General features: G+C 45.6%; 1 protein-coding gene across 6 annotated transcripts in view; it reads left to right on the forward strand.

Annotated features, from left to right (window-relative positions):
- LOC142590412 (rab11 family-interacting protein 4A-like) overlaps positions 1-15,258 on the forward strand; it is a 281,526-nt gene extending 266,268 nt beyond the window's left edge. For all 6 annotated transcript variants that reach the window (XM_075702498.1, XM_075702497.1, XM_075702500.1 and 3 more), the window contains 3 exons: positions 885-1,045; positions 7,599-7,809; positions 13,517-15,258. In XM_075702498.1, coding sequence (XP_075558613.1) covers positions 885-1,045; positions 7,599-7,809; positions 13,517-13,639 — 495 coding nt within the window. In that variant the 3' untranslated portion in view covers positions 13,640-15,258. The remainder of the gene's footprint in view (positions 1-884; positions 1,046-7,598; positions 7,810-13,516) is intronic.
- Positions 15,259-15,886: the final 628 nt, after the last annotated feature.

Below are 15,886 nucleotides of genomic sequence, written 5' to 3' on the forward strand. Positions count from 1 at the left end.
GCCAATTGAAGAGTTCGTTGTTCAGTTGCCTAACAATTTGACCTGTTGATCTGTTTTTAATACTTCTGTGTTATCTATTTCTATGCTGCCCATGTTTGTTTTTGCTAATGCATGTACCCACTCCTGCTATGTCTCCCCCGAGACAGCAGTATTTGTAAATAAATGTAAATAAAGAAATGCAGGCAGATTGTGAACCCAAGCAGTGAACCCAATGGCTGCAGTTTCTGAACTGTTAATGACAAAGAAGTGGTTGTCACCGTCCAGAGTGGGTGTGTGCCTCTGAGCAGTTGCCTGTACAGACAGTTAGAACAAGAGGCAAGAAGTGAGGAACTCGGCAACAGATAAATGAAGTTGTCAGCCACAGAGAGGTGAAAAAAGTCGGCATCAAAAGCAGCCTACAGTGTGAAGAAAGAAGTGAGCAGAATGGAACGAGAGCATGCATTGAGCAAGGAGTGCCGATCAACAGGGAAGCGAAGGTGTCTGTAACAGAAAATTGGAGAACTTTGCAGAAGGGAAGAATTCAGCTGTTATGTCTCTACAGCCGTGGTTGGCTGCCGACGATTTATTAAGTCAAGGAAACAGGTACATAGTAGCAGACACCAGTTCAGGCATAGGAGCCAGCAATGGCGAGGCGTTCGTTCCGTTAGCGCGCTCGTGCCAAAACTGCTAGTGCCTTAGCATGCGCACTTCGTCGACGTTGTCTTCTGGCAACATATCGTCAGCAATATGGTGTCGAGCTTCGTTGCTTCAGCGCTAATGGCGTTAATGTCGACATTCAGAGTGAACATGGGTACTGGCATAATTATCTTCTGTTTGTGAATTTGTGCAATGTTTGCGAGCATGGCGAGTGCTCTCAACGCTAGCACCCTGTGTCCCCCATTCAGGAGTTGTGCAGACGTGAGCGTGAGGAGTCCCAAGCACAGCGCAGCTTGCAAGCGCAACTGCTCCAGGAGGTGGGGCGAGAGCTGGAGGAGCTGCGGCGGCTGCGCACCGACCGCGATGGAAGGCCACGCAGCCCGTCCCTGTTGGACATGCTGCCTGCCAGGTGAGAGGGCGGCGGCTTTTTCGCTACGTTTATTTTAGACCCTTACCTACCAAACCCAAGCTGTACCCGTCCTAGCTGTATCGCCCAGGTTGAGCTGTACTGGTGAAGGCTGCAGCTGCTGGCTTCCTGCAACTCAGCGTTGTGCACTAGAATTTCAGCACTTGAGCATATTGTTCAATGCTTTAAGTTCCTTTTACTACCATCTGTTCAGATAATTAACACGCGACTGGCTGCTGGTATATTCTCCTCAAATCCAAAAAAACCTCAAAAACATGCAGGCGTATCCTGCTATAACGATGTTACATTATACAAAATAATACCTTCTTTATATCCAATTTTCATTACAAGCATGTATATTTGTTAAGTGCTGATATTGTCAAGAGTCATTTTATAGTTACTTTGTTATATCCAATAATTCGTTATATCCGTGTTTGTTATATGGAAATTTGACGGTAAGCGCTTTTCAAGTCTATGCTTGTTCCGACTGGTATGCTATGGACGTGAAAAACCCATTTCGTTGGTTAAATACGACGGGCACAAGCTGAAAGCAATAGTATCTTCATGTATGTGGACATAGTAACCATTTCCTGATCTTCCTTGCCGTATACAGTCGAACGCCTTTATAACAAAGTGCTTGGGGCCTCCGAAAGAATATGTTACACAGGTCACTTTGTTGTAAAGTTTGCGCACCGCAGGGCTCACAATAGAACCAGGACAGAATTATTCCTTCGTTATACAGGCTATTTCATTGTAGAGGCGTTAGTAGTACAGGCGCTCTACTGTAGGCAGCTTACCTTGGCCTAATGCAGAGGTGAAGGTGCAACATCATGTGGGGAATTGGCAAGTTGATGCTCCATCTCGGATTTCGAAACACACTTGACAGACTCATTGTGGTAGCCCAGTGGCTATGGCGTTGTGTTACTGAGTTTTAGGTTGTAGTTGCAGCATCCACATTTTGAGGAGGGCAAAATACAAAAATGCTTGTTTCCGCTCATGTGTTGGAATCCCAGGTGATCAGAATTAATCCGAAGCCCCCCACTATGCCCCATAACCATATCGTGGTAAAACCACAGAATTGAAATACAGTAAAACCTCGTTAAACCTTATCCGCTTAAACAGTAGTTTTGTTTTAAAAGCAGCAAAGTCCGCGACTCGGCGGCCATTGAACATAATGTGTTTGTATCCGCATAAACCGTACCAGCTTATTGCATTGGTATCAGTTAACACGTAGTGTTTCCACTTTTGGTCACGCAAAAACGGCGGTGCGTCGTCTACATTGAATGGCCCGGCAGAGCAACAAGCCTCAGAGATCAGAACCGCGGCGTCCAAGTGCCCGGTGTGCTTGCGCGTAAAGCCACATCATCATCATTTCGGCGTCGTGCCAGAGAGTGTTGTTGGCGTCATGCAAACAAGGACTCGCATCTTGCCGAAGCTCCGATAAAAAAGATGCCGGGTGCTCAGCATACAAGAAGAATTAGACATCGTTCATGCTATTGAATGTGACGTGAAGAAGTCAGCGCTGGCACGCGACAGGGATCTACTGTTATGCAGGCCACACACTATGGTGTGTGGCATTTGGAATGCGAAGTAGTTGCTCGGCAGTGCTGCTGCGACCACAAAGTGATGTTGGCTACGAGGTTCGACTTTTCGCCATTGTTGCCTCTGTTGTTACCGAAGTGTCGAATAGCGACAGTGATGAGGATGACACGGAAAGCGACAGCACGGGCGATTGAGGCCCGACAGCGGCAGAAGCTGTGCATTATGTCAGCCTCGTGAATGCAATCGTCGCAGTGAGAAGAGCACTCCACAATGGAAATCGCTCCCCACGAATTCTGCAGGGGTACCACCCATGTGCATTGAGAACATGCAATGCCAACGAGGAATTGGCGATGCGAAGATACGAAGAGGGGGCTGGCTGAAAAGCTGGCTCGCAGCTTCAGTAAGTTTGAGGCTGCTGTCGTCGCTGCTAGGCTTCCACCGCATCAAACGAAAATAACACTTTTGTTGTGCGAAGTGAATAAGTACTGCGCCTCTTTTTCCCCCTTTCATCATACTCTCTCTGAGTTCCGTTTTTGACAGGTAAGTGGGCGATCTAGCGCTAGTTCGGTTAAGCAGTACTACAATTTAGTACGTACGTTTTCCGAGCTCCGGCCAACTGCGGTTTAATGAGGTTTCACTGTACAGTAGAACTTGGTTGATTTGGTCCCATTTCATTAAATTTTGCAGTTCGTTTGCGATTGAGAACACAAAAAATGACCCAATACAGTTACGCTTCTTTTTTGCTGGTTAATATGTTTCTGAGAAACACGATCTTTTGGCAGCAGTGTTCAGTACATCACCAAAATGCGTGCGTATGATACGTTCTCCAGCCGCTAGATTCCATATGAAGAAAGGGCGCGAGGCACCCGTGATCTAGAACAACCGCTCGCCGTAGCAGCTTCCCCGCAGTACATTCCTGTGCATCACTTGAAAATGTCGGTGTGCACCAGCAAACCAGCTCGCAGGTGTCGCATGTCGTATTCATAGCTATCACCACCAACCCTATTGTGATAAGCATCTTAATTTATCTGTTTGACAATGTGTGTGGCTTAGTGCTGCTCAAAGCGTACTGCACACTTTTAATATGCAATGGCCCTAACACGCTGCCGTTCCCTGCCGTAGGCGGTGCAAAGCAAGCGTCGTCTTATTCTGGCGGCAGCGTATTCTGCCGTCGCCCACCAGCTCGATTTCATTTTGGTTTCCCATCGCCGCTATAAAACATGCAGTAGTAAGACAACAAAGCCTGCCCATCCAGCGCTCGAGCAAATGAAGCTTGATGCACATCAGTGTCTTGTGCTGCAATGATTCTCAGCAAGTGGGTATGTCAAAGCTTCCCACCAAAATACCCCACCCGTAGAAGCTGCTGACCCAGGCCGAATTCAAAGAGTGCAAATGTAAGCTTGCAGAAACTGCAAAAATGACAACTCGAGTCTTGGGCTGCTCGGGTCCCATCAGCTCAACGAGCTTCTGCCAGATTTTTTTTTGTTACTGAACCATACGTTTGGAATCGGATGTTTCCCAATTAACAAACTTTTTCTTATGTACTTTTAGAAAACCCATGAAAGAGGTTTTAGTGTATATTAACTTGTGCACTTCACGGTTGCATTTTGTCTGTGATCACACAGCTGTCCAGATGAAATCAGTGTCAATTTTTACAAGAGCCGACAACAAGAATATGATTAAACAGCTCGCAAACAGTTCTGTAGTACATGTGACTTTATAACCTGATAATATTTTACCTAATCACTTCCAAGTTCATTTACAAACTATTTGTTGAAAACTATAGACAAACAAGAGGTTGAGAAGGCGTCATGTGCAGGCTCGCGCCAACACCATCTTAATAAGCTGGTCAATCAATAAACCGAATCTGACGGACGTCAGTCTGTGTCTTCAGCACAGTTTTAGGTGCTGTGAAACCCGGGAGAAGATTGGTGCCTTGCACTGATGATGAATTGACTGTGATGCAGCAGAGGTGTAGTTCAAGCCGCTGCTATGAAACTCATCTCGTCCACCACTAAAGCATTGGAAGCCAATCTTCCTTCGCTGTCTGACCTGCAAGTTATTTTGGAGTACGTGCAGGACAAGGACTTGCCGCTTGCAGTGTTCAACAAGAACATTGTCGACCTCATGAATGACTGACGAGTATGAGGCGAAAGCCGCAGCAGTTCTGGAGTACCACAACAAGATGTGCAAAACCATGAGCTGGGTGGGATTCCTGTTGAATTCTGCTACAACGCCCATAGGTAACAGCGAAGGCATCTCCACTCAAGGAAGTTACTGAGCATGAAGGAAACTGAGGTTACTCCAGGGTTGTGACAACAGAAGTACAAAAGGTGATGTTCCTGCAGGTACATGTCGAGAGTAGACAAGAAAGCCAAGCCTCTCATTCAAGGTCCTTACCGAAAAATGCTTCCATGAGACACGGACGATGCCAACAGTCTTCCACTGTAGGTACTGTCAGGATTAGCACTGGCTGCAGGATCTGTTTACTGTGTGATCAGTGTGACCATGTCATAAAGGACTGCCACAACATTTTCAGCCGACGAGATTAGACGCCATCTGCAAGAACTGTTATAAGTGCAGCAGAGAGGGACGCGTCACACGAACGTGCTGCAACACAGTGTGGCTTAAGTGCAAATACTGCTTGAGATGCCACCTTTCAGCACTTTGCTCCATATGGAAATGGGACAGCAACCACCCATCTCACGAGAGCAGTTATACGTGTGCCAACCATGAGACTACAGAAAGTTACAAGCCGCCGGTGACAAGTGCTCCTGCCAGAAGTTCTACATCGGCACCTGTCCTGATTTTTGATGTAAACAGTGACAGCATCGGCATCTAGAAAGCACAATTCTGTGTTAGTTCGATTGCTGCTTGACACTGGCAGCGAGACAACATTCATCCAATGTGACCTGCCCAAAAGGCTCGGCTATCCTTCCCTTGTGACACAAGACTTTGCTGACGTTTGGGGCTTCTAAGTGTTCCCGCCATTACAGTTTCCGAAGCATCAGGCTGTAACTCGGTCATTTTGACTTCCGTGACATCATGGTAGACACATTGGAGGTGCATGAAGTTTGTATGTACCTTGAAATTTCCAGCCATTGGACAGGATCTCCTTTAACAGTTGCGTGAATGCAAGATGCCTAATGAGCATCGAGAGGGTGACCGGCTGAGACTGACATTTGGTTCTCTTATAGGATCTGACCACTACTGGTGCACAGTCGCTGGAATGAATAGCATGCCTAAGCAGCGACCTCTGTGCAGTCTTTGGTTGGGCAGAGCAAGGTGTTTACCTATCAAGGCTTGCCAACAGTCTATCTGTTAAGGGCACCAGCACATCTGCCCAATTTCTTGCGTGCGAAGAGAAGAGGGGCACACGAAATCGACCCATCAGAGATGTTGCGACTTGTTGCAATAGGCATCACTGACACTGAGATGCCAACAACCCTTGCCATACCAACCAGGGAGTTGCCCAGCTTCATCTACTGTGACCCCATGTGACGCCTTTATGAGTTGCTGACACAGTACCCCAAGATGGAACACTTGTACAGGGATATCAAAATTAGCTACAGGCTCATGGTGAAAACTACTATCATTGAAATCAGCATTTTTCACTAAGGAAGAGAGAGAGTTTAACGACAGCCTGTGAGCAAGGAGCGATTGTGACAGAAAAGTCAAGAAAAAGTAGCAACAATACCTTGATTTGGGCGAGTTGGTTCATCTTGACAGTGTTCATAAAATATGCTAAAGATGAAGACGGGAACACATACGACACCGCCCATCCTGTAGTATGTGTTCCTGTTGTCTTTGTCCTTAGCTTGTTTTATGAACACTGTCAAGAAAGAGCCTCGGAGGAGAGTAAAATCACGTGAGTTGTGACGGATATAGAGGCCTCAGCCAGTGAACACACCTAAAAAGTCAGTTGCTGAATGACCTATCTATTCCTACAGTCTTCCGCAGGACCAAGGCAGTCTACACTCAATGCGTGTAGATATGAGATAGAAGATAAGTTGCTGGTGACAAGCCGACCTTTGCAATGAGCCGTACATTTGTCCTAGTTACCTTGTGAACACAGTGCGGGAGATGCAGAACTTGCTGTGGCACAATGATCGCCACTTTTCCTACCGCCACCGCAGTGAGGCGACCAAATACCACCAAAGAAGCAGTGTTTGGAACCGCAGTCCCGAGTTCGTCTCGATGGCTTTTAACAAGAATGGCAATTTTAACATGGAGCAGGACTGTGATGTGCAGCCACCTTTATGTCAAGTCTGGTATTGGGAAAATCTTCAATGGCTCTGAAAATGGATGAAGAAACAGTACCTCCCTTTCCTCAACGGAGCAAGTCGGCACCGTTTTCTGGCAGCCCCGACCGTCTTGTTGTCATCCAGGACATAAATGTGTGGCATATTATTTGGACGAATGACCACGATGTTAAGGTGTTTCCAGGAAGGGATGGTATTGTACGGCCATTCCTGTTTATACTGTTAAAGGGCCAACAGGTCCGACGCCTTGTATAGTGTTGCTACGTTCCGGAAGCGCACATGTGCAGTGCGGCTCCAGGAGTGTCCAAAACTAGGCAAAGAAGAGGTCGAGAACGTGTCGTGCGAGCGCTCATGCCAGCACCTTCTTAGTCGACTAGTCAGTCAATAATCTGGATCTGGTGCATGTCAGTCTTTGTGTTTAACATAATTGTTAGGTTTGCAGAATATCATCAATATATGTAGACGGTCGAGGAACTAACTGGCAGCTCGAACTTGTCCTCTGTTCTAGCCGTGACCTGGGGGCCTGTGTTGGCGATGATCAACTTGTCTTTGTTCAGGGGGTCAGCAGACACTGTAATCTTGCCTCGGTCTGAAGCTTTGGCATTTGTGCTTTGGACTGCAACCTCCTCCAGACACGGAGGAGGTTGCAGAGCTTTGGGAATGTGGTGCGATTTCTGATGCCGGTCTCTTCCAGTCCCGTTTAACGCGATTGTGCTATACATCCACTTCGCCTGTGTGGCTGTGTTTTGCAGGTGTGTGGAGCTGCAGAGCCAACTGGAGTCTGTGCGGGAGGAGAACCGTGCTTTACGCGAGGCCAACGAGGAGCTGCAGGCCCAGCTGCTCTCCTCGCACGTCCACGAGGGGCAGTGCCTTGTCGCTGGAGGAGGAGGCCACCACGCAATCGACGGTGCCACTTCACTGGCGACGGAGTTCAGCAACCTTGAGGAACTCTCCAAAGAAAAGGTGCTGCTCACACCGCTGCTCGCATTCATTTGTTCAGCAAGTTTTGAGCTGCAGATCTAAAAATGACAGGCTCAGGACCTGCAGAGTTGCCACTCTCGTTTTTCCTTTTGCTTTTAAAATCACTAGGGCTAGGCGAATTTTCAATGTGTGCATTTTTTGACTACTTCTGAATATTGAATCAAAGGTTATGCGATTGGGTATTCACTGCGTAATGAATTTAGGCATTCAGAATGAACAAATATCAATTTGAAAACATACAGTTGGAAGTTTTCGTTACATTAAGTTTTGGTTGCAAATGCAAGAATGCCCATGTACCATGCATTGGGGGCATGTTAAATGGCCCCTTGCCAGGTCACACTGCAAATTTCGGTTACGTGCTGGAAATTGTTACGTGCCCTCAGGGAGCGTTCTACTGCAAAAAATTTTTCAAATTGGTTCATTAATAGCAGAGATAGAAATATTCCAGTGCCACAAACCCATGATTTCAGGAAGCAGGCTTCACTGCCAAGCGAGTCTCTCTCTCCACTTGCCTCGCCTAGCCTCTGCAAGTGAAATCCCTTCCCCACGTTCTCTTATACCGGAGCTTTAGAAATGCATGTCACGTACGTCATGGGCCCCGCCTTCATTTTTTGTTCTTTGCTTTCTTGCGGTGCGGCACACTTCCGCTGATGGCATCGCGTGCGAGCTGTTGCATTTGTCTCGTTTCGCGCAGCCCACGATTATGCGGGCTGTGCACGAGGACACCTGACTAGCGGTATAAGTCAGTGTATAAAAATACTGAGGCAGACACAAGTGGATCACGGAGCATGATCCTGCGCGGGAACATGGTAGAAAATTACCTAGTTTTGATTTCCGTGTGCGCGACCGCGTGACGTCGGGACAAGCAGACAAAGCGGAAGTACTTTTCTCTGGCTGTGATGCGAAGTAAAACAAGAACACACGGACATTCGGTTTATGGGTTCCATTATTTCTCTGAACTTTAATTCGTCTACTGAAGCAACACATTACACAAATAACAGATGTAGTCTTGAATAATTTTTGAAGACTCGTGTCACTACGAGCAACATCACAGCAGTGAGATGTACATAGGTGCACTTGTGCATTATACGTCGACTCTCTGGCTGGGAGCATGGCGCCCGCTAGGAGAAGGGCAAACGACGTTCGGTTTGAAATTTCAGCTCTTTCCGTGGCTCGTAGTGATGTAATGCTTAGCAGATGCGATCGTTAGTGTGCATTGTGCGCATGGAGCTTGTCAGTTCAAAATGACCAGACCTGTTAAGGGGCCCTTTAAAGAACCCCAGGTTGTCTAAATTAATCCAGAGCCCTCCCCTCCTCCTCCCCCACTATGGTGTGCTTTATACAGTCAAATCTCGTTACTACAAACCCTACATTAACGGATTTCTCAAATTTACGAATATTTGAAAAATCCCTGCCAGATTGCCTATATTTTCAATGTAAAAATATTTTAGAACTACGAATTTTAGTGCAGCACATATTTCAGAATAATGGACGTAGTTCATTTTCCCCTTTAAACCACAGAACATCAGTATTACGAATTCAGCTAAATGTAACGGCGCCGCAACTCTCACGTGAAACAGACCTCGACTGCAGTAGCTATCATCACCAGGTCGAGTGCCATCTGCTTCACCACAAACTTCACCAAGAACTTCACAACAAAGGTTTGGCGTTCGCGCGAGATCCAACGATGAATGCAGCTAGCGACGTGCACCAAGAAGAATCGAAAGCAGTTTTCGCTGCAGGACAAATTGGACGTATTAAAATTTAGACTAAGCTGTTGTCACATGGTTCAAAGATGCCAGACTTCAATACGTTCCCGTGTCTGGCCCAATCCTCCAAGAAAAAGCCTGCATATTTGCCGATGCACTTGAAATAAGTGGGTTCGACGCCAGTGCGAGTTGGCTTTTTCGTTTCCGCCGAAGCAATGTAATCACTTGTCAGGTAGTCTCGGGTGAGGAAAAGGCTGCTGATAAGGAAGGCACATATTCCTGACGCAATGCTTGTTTTCTAGAGGTGGCTGAATCGTACTCTGAAGACAATATTTTCAACGCGGATGAGACCACATGTTTTTATGAGCTCCTGTCAGACCAGACGATGCACTTCAAAGGGCAGCAGTGCAAAGGAGGGAAGAAGATGCGGCAATGCAACAGGCGCGAAGCAAATTAAGCCACTCGTCATTGGCAAGTACGTGAAGCCTTGCTGCATAAAAAACGTCATTTCATTACCATACGACTACCGCACCAACAAACGAGCCTGGAAGACCAGAGAACTCTTTTTCTGAGTGGCTCATCAAACTCGACGACCAAATGAGGAGGGATGACCGAAGAAGTCTACTGGTTGTCGACAACTGCTCTGCTCACATTGTGAATGTCCGCTTGACGCACATTAGCTTGGAGTTTCTCCCGCCAAACATGTCCTTGCTTCCCTAGACCCTAGACCAGGGCATTATAAGAGTTTGAAAGCAGAATTTTGTAAGCACCTTGTGCAGCGGTTGATTATCAACCTCTGCCTAAAGCATCAGACTTCAAACAATATTCGGCAAGCAGCAGAAATGCTCACAGGAGCATGGTGGAACTTGAAGGCATCCACCATTAAGAACTGCCGATGAAAACAGGGCTTGTCAAAGCGCCTGTGCAGCTTGATGATGACCTGGAGGTGACCAACAGCAACCCAGGAGACTTGTGGCCGAGGTTGCGGAACTGGGGTGCGATCGAAGATTTTTGTTTGATACGCATTCTGTTCGGTTGCTGCAACATCACTAAGTTGCATTATGCAAAATTCCCGAGAACGGGGCAGAGAGAGCAGCCGATCGGCAAGCGGTGATCTCCCCGGAAGTTTACTTTCCTTGTTTGTCGTCTGCTTGCAGACAGTATACTACAATACAAAATGTTTCTCGTCTTCCAAATGAACGAAATCGTTATCTAAAAAATGTATTTTTTTCTTCTCAAGCTTAAAAACATTTTCAAATAGTAGTACGTGTGGCTACTGCAATTCATAACTATTATTTTCTCTGCGTCGTACCTAGGTGGTGTCGCGCACAGCAAAAAGAAAAAAATGGAACGACGGGAACAGTGGTGCACTTTTCAAGAGGCAGCAACAACATTCCAGTGGCTCGCTGGCACTGATGATTGGGTCGATTTCGCTGTGCAACCAACACAATTTTTGTTTCGAGAAATGAAAGCGACGCCAGAATTCGCTTACTATCATTTCTGCAAACACATTTCACACCGCCACTCGCTCTCCTTCCTCCTCGAGCAACGCCAGCGCAATAACCTAAGTTCCCAACGCAAGCGCCATTTTCTCGAATTAAATTACGGATTGGATCCAAACAGGCCATTCTGCAGCCACCAGTTAGATCCAATCCAATCCACCAGATGCGCCATGTGAAGCCAGTCACGTAAGGAGCATATGATTGCTCCAAACTTCCCAACTCCTGGAGCGTATGATCGCTCCAAACTTCCTAACTCCCATCGGTTTCGGCACCTAGCAGACGACGTGCTTCGTTGCATGATGATTGACAGGAGTGTGTCATCATTTTGACGTCGCCAAAAATGTGGCCGTGCCCCGCAGTAGGCCAATCGCGCGTGCCGGTAGCTGAACGAACGCGTCGAACAACGATCTCCGATCGCACCCCTGCTGCCTGCTATCTGTCTTCCTTCGACGACCACGTGAACAGAGACAGCGCGGCACTAACGGTGGCGGACCTGAAAACTGAAGCAATTAACTGCGTTTACGACGTCTCCAGTGACGATAACGATCCGAAGGAAGACGACTGTGGGTCACGAAACACGAAAGACGAGATCTTGTCCAATATTGATGTTTTGGTGCACACGAACAAAGTCTGCACTTTCATCGCTTGGTGCAATTATCTACCCGATCAGGTATCGCACAAAGTGGAAGATGTACACACATTCCTAATCGGTCGTGCGTGCTGCATATGCCAGAAGAAAACAGCTCATTTCTTCAAATAAAGCAGCTTTGAAGCGAGTGAAACATTTCTAATTGAGAGTAGGCTTGTCTGCTCACGCGTCTACTGCCAAGGTACATAATTTTTAATTCCTAAGTTTGTCCGCTGGCTTATAACTGCAAGATTTTCATTAGAACAATATTTCAAAATAACTAACGATTTTCGGTGGTCCCGCGTGCTACGTTATATTGAGATTCAACTGTAGTCATGTCGTGATTTTGGCCTGTATATCCCCAGAATTTAATGAAGTTCACCGAAACGCCAAAGACACGTAATGCGACTTGTTGGTGCCAGCTTAGCATGTAAAATAGCATATCCTTTGAATGAGCTTTCGTAATCAAGTGGCATGTTGTTGTCATGCTATGTGAGGAATTTTTCTATAGCTATGTTGTGATGGTAATAGCAGTGACATTGGCTAGGCCGACTCGGATAGTAAGCAGGGCTGTTGCTAATGCGGTTTGTTTTTTATCCACCTGTATCATGTAGACAATTTTTGGGCCAATTCTTAGAGAAAAAAAAAAAAAAAACAAAGCAAACCCGCATGCTAGAATCTGGTAAATACTGTAATCACTCATTTTGAGCTGCCATCTTTGCTTGAGAATCTTCAAAGGGCAGCTGAAGAATAGGTATTTTTGGTGGAAGATAACATCTCTTTGATACATTTACTGTCGCTTAGCGATGCCGATACAGGTGTTGCAGCCATTGGGGCCATGATTGTGGTCACCTTTTGGGTCAAGTGTGCTCGTGCCGACAAGTCATGTTTTAATTATGCAGTGAGCTTTGATTTCAAGATCAAAACAATGAATGTTTAAGCCTATAGAAATGTATGAGTGCTGGCTGGTACCTTTGGTCTGGATTGAACTAACTCAAAAATCGAATTAGCTGGAGTAAAACGAATACAAATCAACTGTATATATTTGATGCTGAGGTGGTTATAAAGAGGCCTGGATATGCATGATGGTTTCTAAAGCGCCAGTGAAGATGAAACTAGCATAAATGTATTTTTCTACTATTAGGCATGGAAGACCAACAGATCAACAAGTACTTAATGTTTGGAGCTTAATGTCTAGTAGCTTAATAATGTTTATGCTGGAATGGCACTCATAGTTGCATCAAGTGAATTGAGCTGCTACATGAATGGATCCATTCTTCTCTGTTCCTTCGTACCTAACTGGCTACTCTGCCTTTAATCGTTTTTCAAGAATAACTCTGAAGTGATGACGTAAGACATGGATGCCCATGGAACTGCACAGAAGTGGTTTAACAATTGAGTGCCACCAGCTTTTGTGAAAATGACACTCGGCACCAATCTCATCCAGACTGTTGCATTGCTAGAGATGAGAAGAGTGCTGGTGAAGTATGTTTGGAATACGTTGAGTTGACATCAATATCTGGGATGCAGCATTCAAATGCCAACCTACTACATGACGTTGCTCCTTCCTCTTTATTTATCCAAAGGAGAGCTGTTTTTACGCAAAGAACACGAGGAGCTGGTGACTTCTTTCACTTACATGGAGATGCTGCATTCATAATCTAACCAGGGTACTTAAAAAAAATGGATTTTTCTTTTCTTAGATACCAGTTGCTAATAACAATGAATATCAAATGCAATTTATGTCCTTGAGCTCTCTTTCCCGAGTTTAGAGGAGGCCACAGCAGCCTTCATTTCCACTTGTAAAGACTCGCCGAGCCGTAATATGCGTTTTCTCTTCTCTTCCGCAGCTGATCGACACGGTAAAGCACGAGAAAGAAGACAACGTCAGGCTGCGCGCGTACATCGACGGAATCCTGCTGAACATCATCGAGAACCACCCACAGCTGCTTGAAGTGAAGCCCCTCGACTAAGCACACATCCCTGCCACACACACACACACGTGTACAAAGAGACTCGGTGTTTTCCGTCCTGATGGGGAATGCATAGTAATCCACCGCGTGCCTTGGGCCGGGTGAACGTGGTGCCTCGGGGGTTCCTTTTTTATGCTCGTGCCGATGCGTACGAGACGTGCACATCGACTTCTTGGAGACCACTGTCTTTCAAAGGGACCCACAGGACCTTTTTTTTTTTTGTGATTGTTAGGTGTCACGTGTACTGCAAATCGCAAACGCAGTCTGTGGTTGTTGAGAGAGAATATTTCTGTTCCGAGCTGAGCGTGGACAGAGTGTGAAGATACACATGCACGAAATGCTGTGAACATGAGAAGTCTCTACGGAATCTACCGCAGGGTCACGCTGCATCGACACGCTTCTTTTTTTGATGACATTGTCATCGCACGCTTGTTGCCTTCTTCGCCGGTTATAAAAAAGAGACATTGTGAATGTTAGGAGTGTGTTAAGAATCAACTGCAGGGGTCACATTGTGTTGTCACGATTCTTCGAGCACATTGTAATTGCAAGCTTGCTGAACTTTCTCCTGGTTATTAAAAAGAAATAGCAGAAATACTTTTGGAGTGTAAGCCATTAGAGTGATTGTTTGGTTTTTATTATTTTCAGTTTCATCCGTTTTATCTTTGAGGCCTCGCAGCTTTTAAAGAGCGTGGAGCGGGTGTGTTACAGTGTTCCTTTACAAACTATCAATGCAAATCAATGTGCTTATAAAGCAGGGTGTCAGTACATGAATGACAATGTGATAAAAGGGAAAAAAGTTTGATAGAAAAATGCAAAACTAGTATTCAAAGCGGGAACATCACTTTTGAGTTATCAGTGGCTATTAATTAACATGCCAAATGTTTGTTACCAAACGAATGGCAGTTAATCAGAAGCATCGTTTTTTAGGTTTCAGTCAGTGGAAAGCAATATTCACTGAAAATTCTGGCTTTGATGTTGTAGATACATTTTGATGAACAAGAGATGGTTCTCCGTCCAGAGAAGCTGCAAACAGCTTTTGAAAGATCACTCAAAGCTGAGAGCTGGGAGAGTTGGTGTGGTTCCATCTTCACGAAAAAGTGCGCGAAAATGTTGTTGTTTGAAAGATGGGATGCAAGAATTTCAATATTTCCTGCTAGATAGCGGCCCTCTTGGCCATTCTGGCAGGTCTTGATTTAGTAATGCTTTTAAAACATTTCAGAGTTGTTGTAGAGCGATTTAACGAGTGACTGCATTGAAGTGGGGGCTCAACATAACATACTATTCAGCATTCAGAACAGTGCAGCCTTACATGCTTTGCCTCTGCAGAAATATAAGCTGCTGCCGACAGGTTATTTTAGCTGTTCATGTTTGATCTAAAGGTCATTTTAATTTTCTGTCATCTACGTGCCTTATTTTTTTTGTTCTCAGTCTTCTTTTTAGTTCTTTAAGTAGAATTCATGCATCTTGGTCACATTTGGAGCAAATAAAAAAGAGAATCAAATGCTAGACATGCTCCACGCGCACATCAGGGCTGTAGAGCCGCTGAAGATGTTATGCTCCTGTGGAGCCACATTGTACAGTTAAGTGAAAGCTAATAAATTGTCTAGTTTTTGCTGAAACTTGCTGTCATTGGGCTCTTTGTGCATGTTTTTTCCTTCACTATTCCACTGAACCACCTGATTGTTATGTGGCGTGCAAATGATGCGTTGAACAGCACAAGCTCATGGGTTTGATTGCCATGCATGGCTTTGACATTTCTGATGGCGGAATGCAGGAATACTTATGTGCTGACCTTTTGGGGCATGTGATAAAAAAATTGATTGGAAGCCTTCCAATATGGTTTCTCTCACAGCAACTTTGCTGGGCTGTGGGAAGTTAAACCTTGCCATTCATTTGGGACATCCGAGATGTTGTAATTTCTGTTGTATAACTTGTCTTCCCCCCCTCCCCCCCCCCCGAAAATTTCTCCGAGTACGTTTACAAAAGTGAGGCTTGTGCTTTTGATACAAATGTGTTGGAAATGCTGCATAACTATATTCAGTACAGCGATAAAAGCAAATCTTTTAACAGTGGAAAGGTAACAACAGTAGGCGTTGGCTTGCAGGACACAATTTGTAGCGAGTGGCCTCGGAAACCATGCATGCCATGCAATATTTTTAAGGGTTGCACGGTCAAATTGTGAAATCGCAGATAAGGGTGACGTTCACATTACCCATCTTGGAGGCACCTTGTTGGCCATGATTGCTC

Source organism: Dermacentor variabilis, chromosome 8 (genome assembly GCF_050947875.1).
Source record: "Dermacentor variabilis isolate Ectoservices chromosome 8, ASM5094787v1, whole genome shotgun sequence".
Classification (NCBI taxonomy): domain Eukaryota; kingdom Metazoa; phylum Arthropoda; class Arachnida; order Ixodida; family Ixodidae; genus Dermacentor; species Dermacentor variabilis.